General features: G+C 47.1%; 1 protein-coding gene across 1 annotated transcript in view; it reads left to right on the forward strand.

Moving 5' to 3' along the window:
• The first annotated feature begins 1221 nt into the window (after positions 1 to 1221).
• The window catches only part of Nell1 (neural EGFL like 1), an 806688-nt gene continuing 784917 nt past the window's right edge, over positions 1222 to 22992 (forward strand). Inside the window, exons 1-2 of the mRNA XM_059253364.1 lie at positions 1222 to 1384; positions 9342 to 9470. Coding sequence (XP_059109347.1) covers positions 1330 to 1384; positions 9342 to 9470 — 184 coding nt within the window. The 5' untranslated portion in view covers positions 1222 to 1329. The remainder of the gene's footprint in view (positions 1385 to 9341; positions 9471 to 22992) is intronic.

Raw genomic sequence — 22992 nt, forward strand, 5'->3', positions numbered from 1 at the left:
GTCTCCTGGGGTTAAAGGGGTGCAAATTTAAGGCTATAGGAATACGGAGGTTGTGCAAATGCCAGAGAGAAATCCTGGAAATGAAGCAGACTCTTTGAAGATGTTAGTCTTTTTCCTCTGGGATCCTGGAGAATATACAGATTTATGTATCTCAGAGTGGTGTTGGGTGTTGGGTGTTGGGGGAAGCCGGGGCCCTGGGGGCTTTGGGTCACATAATACGAATGTGTAAACCAGAGGTTCTGACCTTTCAGGTTCTATGACTACATCACCTGTAGATAGATGGGCGTACGGGGCCCTCATAGGGAGGTTCAGGTAACAGAGGGTACTCTAGACAGGAGAGACCCCTCTTCTGCTTGTCCACTGGTCGCTAGCAAAGCCGAGCTTTTCTCTCTACAGAGTGGTGTTCGGGTCAGGGTCCTCAAGGAAAGGAGAGAGAGAGGCCCAGAGAGCGTGTTTTGGAGAAAACCATCCAGAAAGTCACACAAGAGAAAAAAAAAATGGTTTAGAACTTCCCCTATGTGGCAGCATTTGGCCTGTAGAAAGAGGCTTTGCAACCGCTCCTTCAATTTCAGCCATAGATTGCTCCAAGCTCAGGGACTTGTCCCATATCTTCCGTCTCAGCACCCTCCACCAGCACCCCTAAAAGCCAGTATCCAGTCACAGGGGTCTCTGGCTGGGGATAGAAAGTACAGGTGGCCATCGAGGACTCAGCCATCACCTCCATCCACTCCATCACCTGCTCCTCCCCATCCACTTGCTGGAGCGAATCGCTAGTAGTTGCTTTCCAAGGAGGGGCTGGGAGCACTCCTCGACACCTCCTAGGTCTGGTTCCCCCAGGGAACAAAACCCACGCACGCGGACTGGGAGGCTTCGGACCCGGCGGGGATGAACTGTGGCAACTTGGGTAGCCCGCAGCGCGGCGCAGTGGCAAAGGCGGGGGCGTGAAGCCGCGCAGCGCTGATAGCTGGGATCCTTGCTGCTCCAGAGCCCGGGAGGCGAGCGGGATCCGCACAGGCGCCCAGGGCAACCTGCGGGAGTAGCGGAGCCCGGCGCTCTCGCCCTAGCTCAGGGGGAGCGCAGCGGCAGCCGGGTTCAGGGCCCGAGCCCCGCGCGGCCGCCGCCCGCGGTGGGGGGTGGGCTGGGGGCGGGGCGGCCGGGGTTGCCTTCCCGGGCGCGATCCCCGAGCGCGGCACCCGGCGCTGCCGAGCCACCTCCCCTGCCGCCCGCCAGCAAGTTTGGCGGCTCCGAGCCCAGAGCGCCGCGGCTCTCTGAAGCATTGGTTTCTTGCTGGCGTTGGTGCACCCTGCTTGGCGGGGAGCCTCCGGAGCGATGCCGATGGATGTGATTTTAGTTTTGTGGTTCTGTGTGTGCACCGCCAGGACAGGTAAGCAAGGCTGGGCGTTAGGGATATGGGGGAAGGTGGTGGTGGTGGTAGCGCTGTGCTGTTCCGGGCTGCAGAGACGCGGAACCCAGCTCTAACGGGCTAGAGAAGGGTGGCAGCGTGTTTGGGTCTCTGATCACCCAGCACAGTTCGGGGTAAAAGCTCTAGAAAAGACGACGCCCCCTGCGAACGTCCTCTTCCCAGGGGACGCAGCTGCGGGCATTCAGTGTGAGGGGTGCGGCCGAGTGGTCGCACCCGAGTGTGGCTAGCAACTAGCTTCCCGGTTCTGGGGAGTCAGAACCCGCTGCAGCGTGCCCAGCGAGCCTTCCATCCTTGAACTTGCAGGGTGCGGTGGACGCGACTGTCCCCGAGCCGCGGAAGTCCCACCCGCAGAGGGAGCGCTTGCTGCTGGCAGGCGCGGCTAGGGCCCGGGAGCCAGACGCTGCGCGGGAGAAGGCTGCGGGAGAAAGTGGGACCCGGCGAGCTCTTCCGTGGCTCCCACATGGCCCCCGGAGGAGAACTCCGGGAGTGTTCTCTACCTGCTCCCCGCCCAAAGGACTGGGCGAACAATTAATTATTAGGGGGGAAATTGGAGCAGTGGAGTCAACCCAAGATTTTCTCCACCCGTAAACCCGTGTTTTTCCTGCTATCATCAAAGATTGCAGGGCGGAGACCGGGGGTCAAGGGAACTGGCCCCACTAGGTTCTCCCTGTGGACATGCGGTTGTGAGGACTCTAACACTCACTCCCCTCTTTCCTCTTCCACAGGCTTCCCTGACCTCAAGTCCCAGGGGTTCGAAAATGTAGCCTAATTCACAGAGCTTGTAGTAGCTGTCAGGAGACAGCGGCTGGGTTAGGTGAGGGTAGGAAGTGGACTAACAGGGCCAAGAGTGGAAGAGATAGCCTTTGGCAGCCAGGCATCAGACTCATTGCCCTAGACAACAGACTTGGATCCCTAGAACGGACGGACCGGACCGGACGGACGCATGGCCCCATTCCCTGTCCCTCTGTCGCGTCTCCTTTATCACCCTCGTTTCCTCCTCTAGAGGTTCAGTCTCCTTCTCAGGCCAGGCAGCTGATTTACCTTAAGAGGTCTGAGGAGCCCCCCACCCCCTTTAGTTGACTTAAAAAGTTCCCTCCCCTCTTGCCCCAGGCGCTCTTCTCCGGCAGTTAGGAGTCTGGGTGCTTCCAGCTGTCCTCTCTCATTTCCCAGGACCGAAGGGGACTAAGGCTTTCCTTTGCTTAATCCTAGAGCGACAAGGAAACATTTCTCTAGAGACAAAAGAACCTCAGTGTGTTTCCGGAGCTCCCTCTGTAGCCGCCAGACCCAAGGCTTCCTGGAGCTTCCTACAGTTGCTTCTTGGAACTGAAACTAGCCCCAAGAAGATGAGGGTCGGGCCTGCTAATGCTGGGCTACCCACTGGGAGGAGGAGACTCTTGTGCTGGGCACATCCTACAGAAGAAGGGAAGACAGGGAGAAGTCAAATGGTGAAGAAGCAGCCTGATGGTCATTCTCGTATCATTTCATATTACCACCCAAATGCCTACATCCTTTGTTTTCATGGCTCCTTTGAAAAGTTGCCGAAAACTGTGTGCATGCAGGGCCAGGCTGAGTTTCCATTATACTTCCGTTTCAGAGACCCCGAGGTGGGGGTCTTCCGTGGGGGTCTTCCTTGCGGGTGGCTTGCTAGATGCTGCACAGAGAGAGGACTCCCCTCTTGATGACTTACAGCTTTGCAGAGAATCTCAGTAGAAACTGGAAAGCGTTCTTGTTGCACCAGGTGATGTGGGAAGAGTAAGAGGCTGTGAGAAGTTGGTATTCAGGACATACATAGGAGGAAAGGTGTGACCACATGGTGGCTGTGCACCTGGAAGGCTTTGACCTGGCCGTGAGGTGTGTGAGTGGTTCTTGAAGGCTTTGGAAGGATAAGGTAGAATTCAGTCCAGGCCCAAGGAAGCACTGAGCAATGGCAGGAACGACCTAAGGACTTGACAGTCCCCAACCCATCCCCAAGCATAGTGCAAGGCCAATCCTCGTGCTTCTTGGTAGTAACTACTTGATTGCCCGAGGCCACATATTTTTTTTTCTTCATAAATTATTGGAAGAATTAAGGAAATGGAAGAAAATTTCCCTTGCTTTGTATGTTTGCAGTTTGTTGTAGCTGGAGGGAGTATCTGTGGTGAGTTTTTGGAAGTAGCCTCTTTGATTTTGCATAGGAAGCTCCATCCCCACATCCATCTTTAGGTTGCAAAGGCCGACTGGTGATTACTGTATCAGGATCCAAACAGCTGCTTGGAGAGTTTATTTGTCAAGTGAGACAATCGTTGTCTGGGATGTTAACAGTCCTAGAGGAAGTAAACATGTGGCCCACTTAGCTGCTCAGATCTCACCGGCTTTTAATGGAAATGAGGAGATGATATCAGACACATTTTAATTAAACCAAGACTGCAGTGCAGAGGCAGCTTCACATGCAACCGTCTAATAACAGGTATTGTGAGCAAGCTGCTCGCACCTCTCCGGCCCAGGGAACCTTTGGAACACAGAGAGGCGGTGGTGCACGCTTCTCCAATTCTGGGCTTTCCAGGCCCGCTGGAGTAGATGGATGGGCAGACTAACAGCAGTAAGAGCATCCTGCACCCACAGGTTTTCTCCTGTAGCTTGGAAGTGCCAGTATGATGAGCTCAGTGCTTAAGCCTTCCTTGCTTTCCAGTTTTTTTTTGGGGGGGTCACCAGGGTAGAGAATGAGGGCAGTACCCAAAACATCAACATCCCCCAGTGCCTCCTACTCAGTGCCTCCTGCTGCCCCCTGCTGGAGAGATTTTTCTATTTGAAGCACTTCCCAGGTAGGTCAGCCTGAGCTTCCCCTTCCTCAATCCTATCAAGCATGGGCCAACTTGTAGAAGCATAAAGTATATTCTTCAAGAACCTTCCTCTTGGAGGTGTTAAGATCAAGTGGCCATGCAATCCTGTCATCAGAGGAGGTTGCAGAGCCTCCATCTAGTGTCTCTTTGCTCTGCATGGACCAGAAAAGCAGCTGCTACCGTGAGGCAGATTAGATCTGAAGTGAGACAGACCCAGGAAGCTGTGCTTGGAAGTCCTGGGCATCAAAGGCAAACTGAAGGGCTTAGGGCTGAAGCCCTCCTTGGCCAGGGCTGAGGAGCAGCCAGCAGTGGCCCGGAAAACAGCAGGTATCCCAGCTAAAGTGAGTTCTGAATGCCAGATCTAGACCTCAAGTGCCTCTGTCACATTGACTGCAGCTCTCCAGGCTCTGAAAATATCTCCTCCCCAGGAGCTTTTTATCCTGCTTAATTCTAATGCCCACTTTTAGCCATTTGTAGAACTGCTTTGTCAAAAGTAGAAACCTTTCATAGAGTTTCCTAGGAAATGACAGGAGCGGGCTGCACGGACGGGAGACAGAACCCTGGAAGTAAACCATGTTTGATGGAGCTAGTGCTCACATGATGCGAGGCTCAGGAGAGGCCATGTAGATGGCTCCTTATTCATGGGTTTCCTGATCCCCTATGCCATGTGCAATGTGCTATTCTATCAGCATCGGGCACTGTCCTGAAAGGGACTAATTAAAGGGAGAGAACAGAACTGCGTCCTGAAGCCAAGTGGTTTCTTTTTTCCCCGTTTGTATGGTGTGTCTTTATATAAAGAGCAAAATGGTTCGCAGCCAGAAGGAGGGCCACCTGAGTTGCTTCTTTAGCTTCTGCAGAGTACAGGATCAAGGCTGGAATGGTTTGGAGAGTCAGTCTTATGAGAGGCATATGAACCAAACCCCAGCTGAGTACCTACTGTATGCAGCCTGAGCCTGTTTGTGAGGTCACCACCCAGACCTCCAGTATCAGCGAGGCAGTACCGACCACCCTTTCTACAGACGAGGAAACTGAGGCTCTCAGGAGTGATACTTTCCAACAACAGAGGATTCGTATTTCCACACTATGTTCTGGACTGAGGGCACTGTGTCCTCATTTGGGGATGGGGACAAGAGAACATTACTAGTGTGTTTTGTGAGATTCACGGGGTCTGCTTGGGCACCTTTTAGGCTTGTCCCTATTGCAGACCACCTAGACAGAGAGACTTGTGTATTGTTAGACGGACCATCTTAGAGGGTCTTCAGTGATTCTCTGTTGTCACAATATACTGTTGCACAGCAAGCTACCTCAAGTCGTGACTTACAGCAACAAATATTTGTTGTGTTCAGATGCATGTAGGTGGGTCTAGTGTTGCCTTATGTAGGCAGGGTCCAGCGGAATGCCACTCCACATTTAGGAAAGTTGGCTGCACTGTGTGTCTGCACTGTCCTCATGGCCCAGGGGCCCATCCCTAAAGCTATGATCTCTCGATGAGCTCCCACCCTATTAGCACATTCAAGCCTCTGCTTTTGTAAGCAATGCCACCGATGCCACCAGCAGCCAAGACAGGGTATAGAGCTGAGTTCAGAGCTGCGGGAGAGATGTCCTTCATTCACTCCAGTAGGAAGAATTGTGGAAGTCACACAACACAGAGGGTGCATGTGGAGTGGGTAAAGATTTGAGTTCAGCCACTGTGCTGGTTAGTTTATATCAACTTGACACAACCCATAGTTGTGTGAAAAGAGGGAACCTCGGTTGAGAAAATGCCTCCATAAGACCAGGCTGTAAGCAAACAAGCCTGTAGGGCATTTTAAAAGTAGGTGATTGATGGGGAAGGGCCCGCCACATTGTAAGGACAGCAGGCTGAGCAAGCCAGGAGGAGCATCCCTTCAATGAAGTGTAAGCCAAATAAACCCTTTCCTTCCCAGATAGGTTTTGGTCATGGCATTTCACCACAGCAATAGTAACCCTAACTAGAACAGCTGTCATCTGTTCAGAAAGTTTTCTTGCCCTCTTGTCTTTTCATGGTCTTCCTTATTGCTTTGAGGTCATTGCTACCACGGTGAGGACCATCTACCCCCATATACCAAATAAATAACCCCATTTTGGATTAGGAGCCTGTTAAATGCCAGGTCCTGTGGGAGGCTGCATGGGCACCAGAGATGCTTCATTCTCTTCACGTCTGGCTAAGAGCACATGCGCCAGCCACTTACAAAGTTCCTGGCCAGAGGAAGACAGCATGGAGGTCCTCTGAGATCACCTTTGACTTAATTTGTGCTGTGTAGGTTCAGAACACTATAGATCAAACTGAAATATTGGTTCTTTTCCTGCCTGTTCAAGGTGATCACGGAGCGGCTGGCATCCAAGCTCACAAGTCCTGACAGCAGGCTCGTGGGGCTGGGACGTGGGAAGACAGAAGGGTAGCTTGCTCCGTTTCGCTTTGCTCAGAGCGGGCACTATGAACCGAGTTGGTATGTAGCGTGAGCAATAGCACAGAGGTGGAAGCTTAAAGTTAGATCCATACTTAAAATGTAAATCAGAGCATAGCCCTCCCATCCTCTCCTTAAGCCCACACCGCACAAGCCTCCAGCGATAGCCCAGTAGAAACAGAGTAATAGCTTAGGTCCTTGTCACTGGTCCCAAGGCCTTTTATAACCTGACCCTTGGGCCCCTAGTTAGCACTGTCAGCTGAAAAGATAGTCACCTGTCATGACAGTCTTTATATCTATTTTTTATATTTATTATTGTGTATGTGGGGTTGAGGCTGTGGGGAGATGCTGGCCATGGCGCAAGTTTAGAGGTCAGATGACAGACAGCTTGTGGGAGTTGGTTCTCTCTTTCCACCATGTGGGTCATGAGGATTGAACTCAGGGCTTAGACTTGTTGGCAGGTGCCCTTAAGTACTGAGCCAGCTCATGGACCTTGAAGAGAGATACTTATTGAGTAATTTTCTTTATCAGGTTGGTCTGTGGGCCTTTCTGTGAGGGATTGTCTCAGTTGTTAATTGGTGTAGGAGGGCGCAGCCCACTCCGGGTAGCACTGTACCTGGGCAGGTGGTCTGGGGCTCTTTAAAAAAGCTAGCTATGCCTGAGCCTGCAGGGGTGCCAGGGAGTGAGCCAGCAAGCAGCTTCCTCCATGGCGCCTGCTCTGAGTTTCTGCCCTGACTCCCCTCAATGATGGATTGTGAATAGTGTTTTATCAAGTCGGTGGAGAGGAAGGGAGAACACCCGCCTTTGATCTCCTTCTGCCTCCCTCCCCTGTACACTACAGCCCAGCCTATCCCTCTTCTATTTCTAGAACAGTCTGTGATGTTCCTGGCTTGCATTCACTGTTCTCTACAGGTGGACATGCTTTTTTACAGGCGTTGGCCCTGCTCCTTGAGCCAGGCCCTCTCCCCCTGTTGAGTTACTTTCAATTCCAGTACTTTCTATCATCATCTTCATGGTATTTATTGCCAAACTATGCTCATTGTTTCCTCTCCATCAGGGATGAAAGCTGCCTGAGAATGTCCTTAGTGCCCACAACATGTGTGATACCTAGTAAGTGCTGCAGGTGACCCCATGCCCAAACTGCTGACAAATGAATGTGAACAACGGATGTGAGAGCTATCACTGGGTCATCAGGTCTTGTAACTGGCTGCATTTCAAGGAGAAAAATTCTCACTCTCAGCTCAGAAGATGGGGTGGGGGATGAGTGTGGAGGGAGCCTGACAAAAACCAAGAAGGTAGTTAAATGCACCATGCCTTTGATTTAACCTAGTTTCTGCCTTGACAATGGTGGGTTTCAACTCCAAAGCACCCTTCCTGACCAGCCTTCTGACATGTCTGCAGTTTCTGTTTTCTAATAGGGAAAAGGGGAAGGGTACATTTCCTTCCCCTAATCTGTGTAGACAGGAGGGGTAGGAGAAGGACAGGTGAGACTGGGGGGGGGGCCTTAGGAAGTCCCGATGAATATTCACTGAGTCTGCGTGGGACAAATTGGGTGCATGCTCTCTGAATCCCGCCTGGGCGACTGCATTGCCGTCAGAGGGAAGCTGACAGCTGTTGCTGATTAAAACATTTCCAACTGCGCAATCAGAACCCACCATTGAGATGCTAAGTGGAGCTAAGCAGAGCCTTCATGAATGGCTTCAAACAACGGTCCCTCGGAGTGATCTGTAGCCTTATTAATATATGTAATTGGAAATCACTTTGCAATCATGAATGAGTCATTCCACAGAACACTCCCCGGGTAAGAGACACCCTCGGGGATCTGCCTTTCCCAGACGAGGGGATTCAGCCACATTTCTTCCCTAATAAGAGGTGTCCGGGCATCTCAGTTTCTATCCAGGAGTCCTTTGGAGGGACATATGTACCTGCTGGTCTGAGCATTACTCTTTCCTGCCACCATTCTCCAGTAGGGGCAGTACCCCATCTCCACTGCTTCCTTCCTGTATGTTGCAAGAGGTGGCCCCTGGGTGATGGGGATTGCTCTGTTCAGGATCTGTTGTTGCATCTGTATCTGAAGCAGGTCAATCAGCATCACAGTCCCGAACCCACCAATCCATCCCCACACCTAAAAAGTCTAGAGATCCAAAACTTCTTCACAATTCATCAGACCACAAAACTGTCCTGAGTTGAATTCATCTGGTGACAAAAATGTGGCCTGAAAGGGATATTGGGCTATTTAAGTCATTATTTCAATTAGGAGAAAACATCACACTTTTCCAACCCAGAAATACCGTAGAATTTGATTATAGGGCACTGACCCAGACTTTGCAGAGGTTGTTACATAAAACATAACATGTGGGCCATGTTTCCTTCTCAATTTGTGATATATTCTGAATTCTGAAAATTATTTGGCCCCAGGGAGTTTGGGTGTGGGGTTAGCCATCTATAACAGAGTGGGTTGGGGGGGGGAGGAGGAGGAGGAGGTTAGAAAGAAACTGAGCTTTGAGAGGGAGTGTAGGGCGGAGTTGCTTTCCTGTTCTCCCTGGAGAAGCTCCCCAGCACTCCTACCTGCCTTGGATGAATTCTGACCACCCCTCTCCTCTACAATCTGCTCTATATGGATTTTGGCCTGCACTCTGTCTGCTAAACCAATATGGATCTCTTTCTTTCCAGTGTTGGGCTTTGGGATGGACCCTGACCTTCAGATGGACATTATCACAGAACTCGACCTTGTGAACACCACCCTGGGAGTCACTCAGGTGGCAGGACTGCACAATGCCAGCAAAGCATTTCTATTTCAAGGTAAAATGTATATCCTTCTTTGCATGGGGTGGGGGTACGGTCACCTTTGCTGCTTTTCTTGTGTTGTTCTCCTGAAGTGTGTGATAAACAGGGGATGTTCTGAGAGTGGGACAAGGCGTGAGGTGGTGTGTGTGATCTGACAGTGAAATATTCACCCCAGGACTGTGCCGGGAGGTGGAGGTGGGGAGACCGTAGTGGAGTGAAGTTTCAGAACTTTGAAAGCTGCTGATCAGCCATGCTTTGCTCATGGATCATTTATCTCATGATTATTTCTGTCTTCGCTGGTACCTGCGCCTCTGTCTTACCTGTGGGAAGAGCTTGCCCATGGCTACATTCTCTTCGGGTGCAGCCTCCTCAGCTCTGCCTACTACACACCTGACTCCACACCATCTAACAAGCTTCTGTAAAGCCAAGATAGAATAGTGCTTCAAGGCATGGGCTCTGGAGCCCCACTGACTGGAATCACCTTCCAACTTTGTCACTGTTGTCTATGGGACTTAGCTTCTCTGTGCCTTGGTGTCCTCATCTAAATGACAGATCCCTGCAACACCTGCCTAATGGGGCCTCTGTAACAATGCCTGATATATAGTTCTTGTTTAGTGAGCAATGCATTGCTTTAGAATCTTTCTGTGTACTACACAGCAAGCCAACAGTAAAGAAGATAAGTGCAGTCCCTGTCCTAAAATATGAGGCAGAAAATGGCAAATTCCACAAAGTATTGTTGAATCAGAGTCACCTTACTTAACCATAGAGGGGATGTATAGACTGTTAATCAAGAGTAATGCAGGCAGGTCTGATTCAGTTTGGGTGGGAGACAGCAGTCAGCAGAGGAAGGTCACCTTGAACATGGGGCAGGCCAGCTTGGACTTGAAAGCTGAAAGGAAAGTGTGGGGTGGGGAGAGGTGGAAGTCTAACCTCCACTGAAGAATTATATGTAGAAAGGCCTTTAACAGAAGCCAACAGAAAGAGGTGCGGCACAGCTGGAGGGTGGTGAGTGGCTGGAGAAGGAGGCACTGGCTGTTTACCTTGGACCAGCGGTCAGAGGTGATATTCCACAGGTGGCATGGGTTTGAGCAGTCTGGTGGCTTGCGCAGTGTCCATTCAGGTAGGTGGGCAGCTGTGTGTTGTGGAATATTAAAGATGTGTTACATTTGTTTATGCTGTGGAATATTTGTTTAGTGATGCAAAGATGTGTTGCATTCTTTTATGTTGCATTTGTTTAGCTCCATAAAGCTGCGTTACTTTGCCTGTCTGAAACACCTGATTGGTCTAATAAAGAGCTGAACAGTCAATAGGTAGGCAGGAGAAAGGATAGGCAGAGCTCCCGGGCAGAGAGAATAGAGAAGAGAAGAGGGAGGAGCGAGAAGAGGAGAGGAGGATGCCAGGGGGCCAATCACCCAATCACACAGCCAGACATGGAATAAGAAGGAAAGAAAAGATATATAGAAATAGAGAAAGGTACAATAGACCAAAGGTAGGTGGGATAATTTGAGTTAAGAAAAGATGGCTAGAAATTAGCCAAGCTAAGCTGGGCATTCATAAGTAAAAATAAGTCTCCATATGTGTTATTTGTTTGGGAGCTGAGTGATGTGCAAAGAGCCAAGAGAAAGAGTAAGAAAATTCAACAACCAACTGCAGCTGTGGCTTATTAGCTGTTGTGCTTTGCACAGCACTGGGGCCGCTGCAGAGGTTAAAGTAGGAGAGTGTGCTCAAGGAAGGTGGCTTGGCATCTCCCCTGAAAATGCTTGAGAAGTTTCTTTCAACACACCCTTCTTTGAAGACAACTGCATTAGATTTTCGTTGCTGTGACTGAATACCAGATACAAACGACTCAAAGCAGGAAGGATTTATTTTGGCTCACAGTTTTAGAAGGTTTTGTCCACCGTAGCAGGGAAGTGAGGGTGGAACAGCTCACATCATGGCAGCCAGGAAGCAGAGAGTAAGCCAGGAAAGCGTGGGGATTAACAGACCCCAAGGCTGCACCTAGTGACCTACTTCCTCTAGTTAGGCTCCACTTCCTAAAGTTTCTATAGCTTTCCCAAATTACACCACCAGATGGGGAGCATGGGTTTAAAACATAAATCCTTCAGGAAAACATTTCATATTCAACACAAATAACAAAACTGTTACTTTAGAATTGCTGAACTGATATTACGGGATGCGATTTAAGATATTCATTGAGTGGATAACTAACAACTGTTTGTGATCCACAGCGAATCTACAGATGTTGTATAATGGCTTGTAGCAAAACTACAGGTATGTGGATGCCACTTGATTACTTAGACATTTGGTGAACTGCTTAAGCTGATATGGCTAAGAGAACACAGGCTGGGTCATCTGCTTTGTTCCTTGCCTTGTGGAAAGCGAGCGTCCCTGACATTCTCTGTCTGCTAAGAAAACCTGGGTGCTCTGTGAGCTTCATGAGGGCAGGGTTCCTGTCTATCTAGATGGTTCTAGAGCCTCAGAGTCAGCTATTGTGCATAGCATGTAGTCAGTGACTAGTGGGCCTTTCGAGTTGGATTAAAATCCCTCTGCCCACTGTACCTTCAAAGAGACTTCTGCTGGGCGTTTATTCCACTATGGAGCCCTGGGCTGGGAGTCTGCTTTCGAACCCGTTTGCTCTCTGTTTTGGCATTTGCTTCTTGGATGTCTTCCAGGAGTGGATTTGCAGCTTCATTGGTGGGAAGAGAAACTCAATTTTGGGAATTGAACGAGACATTTTCCTATGTCCTGAGCTCTTGTGATTGGTACCATGACTACCTGGATAGCCCAGGATGCCCCCCTATATGCAGTCAGTGTCTTATTATCTGTAATGGTTCCTTTATCACCTAAGGTGGCCTATTCACAGGTTTTGGTGATTAGCTCCTGGACTTCTTTGGGGAACCATTATTCTTCAAATTGCATCCTCTGCCCTCAAAGATTCATATCTTTCATGTCTGTCTTTCATGCAATATACAAGCATCTCATTCCTATCTTACATGCAAAATACAAGCATCTCATTCCTATACTTCAATAGTTTTAACTCTTTTTGTTTTGTTTTTGGGAGTCAGGGTTTCTTTGTGTAGCCCTGACAGTCCTGGAACTCACTCTGTAGCCCAGGTTGGCCTCAAACCCACAGAGATCCACCTGCCTCTGCCTCTTGAGTGCTGGGATTAAAGGTGTGTACCACCACTGGTTGGCCTAGTCCTAATTCTTCTTCTTCTTCTTTTTTTTTTTTGGTTTTTCGAGACAGGGTTTCTCTGTGTAGCTTTGCACCTTTCCTGGAACTCACTTGGTAGCCCAGGCTGGCCTCGAACTCACAGAGATCCACCTGGCTCTGCCTTCCGAGTGCTGGGATTAAAGGCGTGTGCCACCACCGCCCGGCTAGTCCTAATTCTTAAAGCATCAGTTTAAAGTTCCAAATCTGCTTTAGTCTTATCTGCAAAGAATCTTAAACCTCACTCTTGAGTAATTTAAATCAGATGTGATGAGACCACATTTGGGAAGGAATTCCCCTCCATCTGTATGTCCATGGAGCTGGAAAAGAAAAAGAAAAGTAAACCACTTCCTAAAGCTAAGGGGGCAGGAATTTAAACAGACATTCCTGTTTAGAAGGGGAAGAAGTTGAAAGAGTAACGGCGCTGCCCTCCCCCAACGATGTGGGCACTCAGCAGCACCAACTCCACCGAGTCTCAAAGCTCGAGGACAACCTCTGTTACCTCTCTGTGGCACAGCCCTCTGGGACGTCTTTCCTTTTGAGTAAAGGAGGACTTGTGTTTGCTGCTGAATGAGTGTATCAGCCTGTTTCCTGTTGGTAGAGTTTGGGGGTCTTGTGAGACCTTCTTCATTTTGTCTTTTTTTTTTTTTTTTTTTTCAGTTCAAGTTGGTAATGTTTCTGCCAGTATAAAATTCTCAGCAATACTTTAAAATTTGTTTTTTATTATCCTTAACTTCATCCTCTGTGTGAGTTTGTGTGTATAGAGCATGTGTGAGTGTGTTCATATGCAAATGCACGTGGAGGTCAGAGGTCGATGTCAAGTGTCTTTTTCTATGATTCTCCACCTAATTTTTCTGAGACAGAGTCTCTCCCTGAGTGCAGAGCTCACCAGTCGGCTACACTGGCTGACTAGTGGGCTTCAGAGATCTACACACCCTTGCCCTGCCTTTCTTAGGCTCTGTAGTTACAGATAGGCACTGCTCACCTGGCTTTTTACAGTGCTCCTGGGGATCTGAACTCAGGTACCCACGCTTGCACGGCACACACTTTACCGACTGAGCTCTCTCCCTAGTCCCTATTTTTAATTTTGAAACAAGGTTTCACTGTGTAACTGAGGCAGGAACTTGAGATCTTCTCGCCTCAGTCCCCTGAGTGTTGTGATCACAGACAACGTGCTACCACACACAACTTTGGGAATATTTAAAAACTGTATTTTATTTTTGATTGATATATAGTAGTTGTACATAGTAATGGGGTGCAGAGCCAGATTTCAGTACCTATGGCCAGTGTATGATGATCAGATGAGGACCATTGCATGGACATCACCTCAGTCATTTATTGCTATTCAGTTCTGGAAACACTCAAAATCTTTTCTACTAGTTATTTTGAAGTATTTAATTAATTATTGCCAATCGTAGTTATCCTACTGGCTGCAGAACAGTAGTTGTCACTCAACCTAACCAACTGCCTTCACCACCGGGCCCTTAGTCTCTCCTTAGGCTCTGAGAAGCATGATAGTGATCTGTTCTGTAGGATCAGTTTCCTGGTTTTCACGTACAATGCTGAGCTTGCTGTATTTATCTTTTTGGTGCTGACTTATTTCACTTAACACATGTCCTGGAGATCAGTTTATGTTACTACATGTAACAGAACGGCATCATCATCAATACTCTGTTGCACATATGTATGTGTATATACACACATGTATGTATCACGGTTTTTCTACCCATTCATCTACTGATGGACACCTAGGTGGGCTGCCTGTCCTGGGTGCTGTGAGTATGAGTCTCTGACCTTGTGAGTGGGGAAACTTCCCGATGTGTGATTTCCCCTAACTAGTGTATGTACCACCAGTGTGATTGTGGGGGCACGTCTTAGTTTCCTTCTGTGTTTGAAATGGGGTATTGCTATGTGGGTCAGTCTGCTTCCAGGGTCTTCAGCTGAGTGACCCTCCTGACCCAGCCTATGGAATAGCTGGGCTTCGAGGCATGGACCCCTAGGCTTGGCTTATTTCTGTTTTTTTTTGAACCTCTCTACTTATTTTTTCCCCACAATGGCTGTAGTAATTTATATTCCCATACAGTATATGAGCATCACCCATTCCTTGGAAGGTTTTTTTTTTTTTTTGTCTTTTTGGTAATAATTAGTGATTTTGGGCTTCCTTTCATACACTTGATGACAACATATTTTCTTTTGAGAAATGTTTATTGGGGTCTTTGGGCCATTTTTTAAAATTGGTTTTTGTTATTATTATTATTTTTTTTGGGGGGCTGTGCATGTTTGAGTTCCCTTTATGTTCAGTGTATGAATCCCTTGTTGGATAAACAGTTCTCAAACACTTAACTCATTCCAGTTGCTTGTTTGCTTTCGTGGGGGAAGAACCATGGTCTGTCACTTGCTTTTGTTGCCTGTGCTTTTGAGGTTCTGACCAAGAAATCTGTGTCTGACTCCGTGTCCCAAATGTCACCTCTGTTCTCGTCTAGGAGCGTCATGGTTTTGGGTCTTACAGTTAATTCTTTGATCAACTTTGATTTGATTTTTGTATTTGTTGAGAGCCGGGGATTTCTTTTTCTTTCTTTTTTCCTCCCTTTTCCTTCCCTTCCCTCCCCCTTCTCCCCTTCTCTGTTTCCTCTCTCCCCACTTCTTCCCTCTTGTATTTCTCTGTCCCCCCTCCCCTTTTCCTGGCATTCAGGCTTCTAGTTTTCCCAGCATCACTTACTGAAGACACGTTCCTTCCCCCAGTGTGTGTTCTTTCTGCCTTTGCTGAGAATCAGTTGGCTGTAGAAATTTGGATCTATTTCTGAGTGCTCTACTCTGTATCATTTGTTCCGGTGTCTGTTTCTATGCCAAATGTCATGCTGTTTTAGTAAATCTGAAGATCTTTAATGTCTCCTGTCTGAGATAAGAGGCTCTTCCATACATCTTCCTACCTCCATTTCCATCACTCAGTTGGCTGAGGTGATCTGGGAGTCACACTTGATCTGTTCGAAGAGATCCCTGGGGGATGAACTTTTCTGGTCTTTCACTTTTTTTCAAAATACTACCCAAAACTGTTCTATAACACTTGGCCTCCCTCTGGAGTGGGCTTCCCCCAAAGGCAAGCTCATTTTGTCATCCTTTGTGATGGAGGTGGGCCGAGGGTTCCCCAAATGATCAGGTCTTCATTCCTTTTTGTTTAGCAGTTCTTGCCTCTATCTCCCTCTTGTTTCTGACATTTTACAAAAGCAGCAGGAACTTTGGCCACCTCTGCAGTCCCTTCAGGGACTCATCCACATTCACTGTTGGCAGGAGTCTTTCCCAGGTTACTGCAGGACGGAACTCATTCTGCCTTTCTGGTTTGCAATGTGCTCCCCATTCCCTTCTCAGCCTCCAGGAGCAGCAGCCTTCCAGCACTCACAGTTGAACATACTTAACAACAAATACATGATCTCCAAGGCAGCACAGGTTCTCTATTGCATTCTCCACTCTCTTCGCAGAGTTTCTATTAATAGTGTGGGGGAGGCATTTTTTCCACCACACCCTTCAGGTTTTTTTTTTCTAGGCTGTTCTTGTTGCCCAAGTCAAAGCCTTTCCCAAATTCTTAGGTGCTGGTTGCAGTAGTACCCCAGTTGCAGACACATGTGATCTGTGCTATTTATTTACTTTCACCATAACAGATGGCCACAAGTTTAGTTACTTAAAATGTAATTATCATAGAATTCCAAAGGTCATAATTTGGTGACCTTTCTGGGGCTGGTGTTGGGGTCCCGGAGAGCTGTCTTCTTCCTGGATAACCAAGCCTTTCCCACACTCCATAGCTACCACCCTCCTGGACTTGATACATTGTTTCAGTGTGTATGTCTGCTGTCACATCGCCTCTTGTTCCTGTCTCTCTCATCGTACTGTCTTCTTGGTACTTGTCTGCTGTCCCTCTCTCCCCTCGACCAGGACTTTTATGATCACACTGGAATCACTCATAGGCATCATCTACAACAATGGCCTCATTTCAAGACCCATAAAGTAATCACATGCTTAAAGTTTCTCCTGCCAAGTAAGATGGCTTATTTACCTGGTGATTGAAGTATGGACTTCTTTGGGAAGGATGTTGTTCTGACTACTCACTGTTAGGTAGAAATGTGAACACCAATGTGTTCTGAGTAGTTCAGTTAAACCTCCCTCTGTGGCGGAGAACTGTCCAGTAGAAATGTGCAGTGAGTGCACCTCGTGTTTCAGAGAAGCCACGTCAGGAAAGTAAAGAGAAGCAGATGAAATTAAATATGTATTTCATTGTGAAATGTTTTCATTTCAACATGTGCTTGACACAAAATCACTACTAAGATGTTTACCTTTTGTTAACAAAGTCTTCAAAATTAAAACATCATCTTTGAATGCTAAGTTTTCACCTGAAACAATCAATATATATTAGATTTTATAAATTTTAGACCTCAAAACCAGACCTAATGAATTATTCCATATGAATATTAGATTAGAACTTAATCATCTCTATTGAAGTATGATTGACAGGATAATTTATGCATATTCAAACAGTATGATGTGATTCTGACATTGAGTACACCTGTAAACCATTCCACAATTAAGATATCACTTATTTATCCGAACCACTCAGTCTCCCTATCTCTATCTCCAAAAACTGCAGTTCTACTATCATTATAGATTCATTGACATCCGCCTAGAACTTTCCACAAATAGAATCTTACGGTATGTAGATTTCTGGTCTGAGTTTCACCCAGCCATTATAGATATTTTGAGGCTTAGTGTTAAGGTGCTTCCCCAGAGTACATATGTAGCTGGGGCTTGCCCTTTTGTTATGTGCTGGTTAGTTTTCTGTCAGCTTGGCATAGTTAGAGTCATTTGGGAAGAGGGACTCTCAATTGAGAAAAACACCTCTGTAAGATTTGCCTGTAGGCCAGTCTGAATTGCATTTCTTGGTTGATGATTATTGATGTGAGAGCACCCAGCTCATGAGGGGTGATGGCACCCTAGGCTGATGGTTCTGGGTTGTATAAGAAAGCAAGTTGAGCAAGCCATGGGGAGCAAGCCAGTAAGCAGTACTTCTCCATGGGCTCTGCATCAGCTCCTGACTCCAGGTTCCTGCCCTGACTTCCCTGGATGGTATACTACATGCTTAATATAAAATAAAATCCTTTTCTCCTCAAGTTGCTTTCTTCATGGTCTTTATCTCTGTAATAAAAAAGTAACCAAGACATTATTTATTGATTTATTTATTCTGTAAAGATTTATTTTTGTTTTACATGTATGAATGTTTGCCCACATGTGTGTCTGTGCACCACCTGCATGCATTACCTTCAGTGACCAGAAGAGGGCGCTGGACTCTCTGCAGTTATGGGTGGTTGTGATGCATCATGTGGGTGCTGGGAACTGAATCCGGGGTCTTCTGCAAGAGCAGGCAGTGCTCTTAGTTGCTAAGCCACCTTTTTATTTTTTAAGTCAACAGGATAATCTAAATCTTTTACCACATCATTTAGTCCTTATTTAGTGACAGTTGAAATGGTTCTTTAAACTTGTCTTTTCTTGTTTGTGTTCTACCTGCCCCCCCCCTTTTATTTTTGAGACAGAGTTTCTCGTATAGCCCTGACTGTCCTGGAACTTGCTCTGTAGACTAGACTGGCCTTAAAGTCACAGAGATCTGCCTGCCTCTGCCTCCTGAGTGCTAGGATTAAAGGTGTGTTGTGCCACCACTGCCCAGCTTCCCTATTTTTTTCAATCATTCCATTTTACGTTCTTTGTTGGTCTCTTCATTACAGCCTTTTATTTTGTGACTTCAGTGGTAGTTCTGGGGCACAGAAGATCTCCCTTTAGACTGTCACTATCTACCTTCTAGTGATAACTTGTCATTTTATATGTAAGAGCATTTCAATAGTCCATTTCTGTCTCCTGACTATTGAACTACCATTGCAATATACTTCATTTTTATTTGTATACTAGGCTGCAGGCAGCATTGTTAGTATTGTTCTTATTGGCAATGCTGGGAATAGGACCCCGGGCCTCACATGTGCTGGGCAAACTCTCTTTATCCCAGTGCCCAGCCCTGTTTTTCACATGTGGTGTGCGTGGGTGTTTTGCCTGTACGTATGTGACTATGTGCATGCGTTGTGCCCATGGAGACCAGAAGAGGGAGCCAGACCCCCTGGGATTTGAGTTTCAGATGGTTCTGAGCCACCATGGGTGCTGGGGACTGAACTGGGTCCTCTGGAAGAGCAGCCAGGACTCTTAACTGCTGTGCCATCTTTCCAGGCCCCATTCTTAGTATTTTTATTTAGCCAGTCAATTATTTAAATCAATTTAAGTAAAAGGTCTATCTTCTGTTTATCCTTGTCTGTGTGGTTACTGTTTTCTGTATTTTGTATCCCTTGTGTAAACTTGGGTTTCTTTTAACGTTTCTTAGAATGTGGGCCTCCTGGTGCTCTGGATGTTATATGTCTGAGACAGTCTTTATGTTTCCTTCAGTGTTGAAATACGTTGTTGCTGAGCACAAACCTGTAATTGACAGTCTGTTTTCTCTCATCCTTATTCATGGTGTTCCTAGCACAAACTCTACTGTGTCACCATGCTTTCCCTGTAGATAATGGACCTACCCTCCACGTGCTTCCCAAGGGGTTCTCTTCACTACTGACTTTAACATTTTGTATGTGATGTATAGCACTGTAACTGTTAGCATATTTCTTCTGTGTGAGACTAATTGAGTTTCATTAAATCGAAAAAAATGTGGCCATTTTGTCTTCAGATATCTTTTTTTATTTTATAAATAATTTAATTTTACATATCAGCCACGGATTTTCCTGTCCTCCCTCCTCCCACCCACCCCCGCCTTCCCCCCAATTAACCCCCCCATTCCCACCTCCTCCAAGGCAAGGACTCCCCTGGGGATTCAGCTCTGTCTGGTAGATTCAGTTGAGGCAGGTCCAGTCTCCTCCTCCCTTCACCAAGGCTGAGCAAAGTGTCTCAGCATAGGCCCTAGGTTCCAAACAGCCAGCTCATGCACTAAGGACAGGTCCCGGTCCCATTGCCTGGGGACCTCCTAAATAGTTCAAGCTAATCAACTGTCTCACTTATCCAGAGGGCCTGATCCAATTCCATGGGGGCTCCTCAGCTTTTGGTTCATAGTTTATGTGTTTCCACTAGTTTGGCTATTTGTCCCTGTGTTTTTTCCAATCTTGGTCTCAACAATTCTCGCTCATACAATCCCTCCTCTGTCTTGCCGATGGACTCCTGGAGCTCCAACTGGGGCTTGGCCGTGGATCTCTGCATCTGCTTCCCTCAGTCACTGGATGAGAGTTCTATCATGACAGTTAGGGTGTTCAGCCATCCCATCACCAGAGTAGGTCAGTTCGGGCTTTCTCTCGACCATTGCCAGTAGTCTATTGTGGAGGTATCTTTGTGGATTTCTGGGGACTTCTCTAGCACTTTGCTTCTTCCTATTCCCATGTGGTCTTCATTTACCATGGTCTCCTATTCCTTGTTCTCCCTCTCTGTTCTTGATCCAGCTGGAATCTCCCATTCCCTTAAGCTCTCTTTCCCCCGACCCTTGCCCTTCATTACCCCCTGCCTCACGTCTAGTTTGCTTATGTAGATCTCATCCATTTCTCTGTCGTTAGGCGATCCCTGTCTTTCTTAGGGTCCTCTTCACTAGGTAGCCTCCCTGGAGTTGTGAGTTGCAGTCTGGTCATCCTTTACTTTACATCTAGTATTCACCTTTTATTGTCTTTTTCTTTCAGTTCTGCCTGGACCCTCCCCTAATTGCCTACGCACCCAACTTTGTGTTCTCTTTTAGTTTTCTTAACCCTGTCAAGTCCAATTTGTGCTGCCCATATATTTTTGGCTGCATGCCCATCCATTGGAGTGTGGTCCACCCCTTGGGGACAAAACTCTTAGAGAAACCACGCCCGCCCAGCAGCTATGGGGTGGGGCTTCATGCCTACCTCCCTTTCCGTGCTGGGGTGTTGTCTGTCTTGAGCATGTGCAGGTCTGGTGAGCATCTGAGCCCCACCTGTCTCTGTTCCCCCTCCCCATGACCAGGGAGGTGTAGCAGCACACACTTCCATGTCAGCCTTTAGCATGGGCGCTGGTGGTCCAATCTCAGGTGCTCACGCTCACACAGCAAACTCTGTGCTTAGAGTTATCTCCTCAGCTCCTGGATCAGTTTTGACTCATTGATTCTTCTCTTCATTGCCCCTGCCTTTCGTGCCTAAACCATTTTTGACTGTTGGCCACTGTGCCGTTTGCTTTTGTGATACTGGTTTTTGTCATTTGCTTATAAACATTCTTGAATTGTGTTCTAGAGTGCAGTTGAGTTACTGGGGAACAGTTAAGCCTTTAGGTCTCACTTTTGAGGCTGCTTGGAATAGCCCGAGGAGTGCACATTCAATGTTGAGTTATTATTTCCCATCACCAAGGCAAACCTTCCCGCGTACTCCACCCAGAACCACCAAGAATGGTGGTTCTCACTGGGCTGCTGGACCACACACTCTTGTTGTGTGTTTGCTGGCTGCTGCAGCCTCGTGGGCAGTTCTGCTCTTATCTCTGGGCAATATTCTCACATGCGTCAACACACCGGTACCCAGATCTCAACGGAGATCTTCATTCTCTTCTTTGTGCTGCAGTTGCCTCTCATTCCCCCCCCCCAGATTCCTCAATCTCCCCAGATTCTGAGCCTCCTGTCCTCAGCTCTAATCGTTCTGGGCTCTGCCTCAGTTCCCTTCCCAAGGCAGCAGCCTGAATGCATTCTCAGTCATCAGCTTGTCTCTCCTGTATCTCAAGGATCGGGCCGCCTTTCATTGATTGGTGTCCAATGTCACAAAATCTCCCATTTTACCAAATGCTCCATTTCAAATGAATCAAAATGATAAAAAAATTAAAACTCTCTTTGTAGTCGCACCAGCCCTGTTTATCTGTCCTGCGTAACTGGAGGTTACATGACTAGACAGAGCAGGTCTAGGGAGGTTCCATAGGCTTTCTCGTCTCATCAGGCTGTAAGATCTTGTCACTCAAAGTCAGTGCACCATGCTAATTAGAAGGCTGTTGTTTGTTTTTGCTCTTTTACTCTTTTGGGGGGCCTGTCACCCAGCTTCCAAATAAATCACACACGGAGGCTTATTCTTACTTATGAATGCCCGGCCTTAGCTTGGCTTAGTTTCTAGCCAGCCTTCCTTAACTTAATTTATCTCATCTGCCTTTTGCCTCTGGATTTTTCCTGTTCTCTTACTTCTGTAAATCTTACTCTTTCTCCATGGCTGGCCCCTGATGTCCTCCTCCTTCTCTGGCTTCTAGATCTCTCCTCACAGATTTCTCCTTCTATATATTCTCTCTGCCTGCCAGCCCTGCCTATCCTTTCTTCTGCCTTGCTATTGGCCATTCGGTTCTTTATTAAACCATCAGGTGTTTTACACAGGCAAAGAATCACAGCTTCACAGAGTTAAACAAATGCAACATAAACAAAAGTAACACACCTTAAAATAATATTCCCCAATAGAAGGCCACCCACATTTTTTACCTCCAAGTTTCTCCATCTACTCATTGATAAAACAGAGGTGGAAATAGTCTCTATGATGTCCAGTTGTAGTGAGGTGGGAGCAATGAATATGCACAGAGTGCTGGAACTGAACCTCGTACACAGTGAGCTCTTGTTACTGTGTCCTTACATCTTAAAGTGGTAGGTCTAGCTTTGTGTGTGAGTGTATGTGCATGAGTTCATTTGTGTGTGGTATGTGTATATGAGTATGAATGCATATGTGTGTGCATGTATTTGCATGTGTGTATATGTGTGTGTATAAATGTATGTGTGTGTGACGAATATGTGTGTGCATGCATGTGTGTATGCTTGCATTTGTGTGTGATGCATGAATGAGTTTGAATGTATGTGCACATGTGCATGTATTTGCATGTGTTTATGTGTGTATGTGTGTGTGCATGCATATGTGAGTGTTTGGGAATCATCACTCTTGTACATTACTAATGTTGGATCTTCACCTGTAGATGTAGATCACAGAAGTAAGAAAAAAAGATTGTGAAGGGACAGAGGATAAGGCTGGTCCTTCATATTTGCTTTAACTTCATGAGGTTGATGCTGCTCTGCCCGGAAGTACTTCAAGGTGGTCCTTTTTGATGTTGTTGTTAAAATGTATTTTATTAATCTTGAGGATTTCATACATGCATGTAATATATTTTGAACATATTGATTCTCCCACCTCTTACCCTAATTCATTCCAGACCCACTTTATACCCCTTACCTGCCTCCCAACTTCATATCATTTTTCAAATTTTTTTTATAACTCAGTGCATCTGATTTGTGCTGCTTATATATTCATG

This window comes from Peromyscus eremicus, chromosome 1 (genome assembly GCF_949786415.1).
Source record: "Peromyscus eremicus chromosome 1, PerEre_H2_v1, whole genome shotgun sequence".
Lineage (NCBI taxonomy): Eukaryota > Metazoa > Chordata > Mammalia > Rodentia > Cricetidae > Peromyscus > Peromyscus eremicus.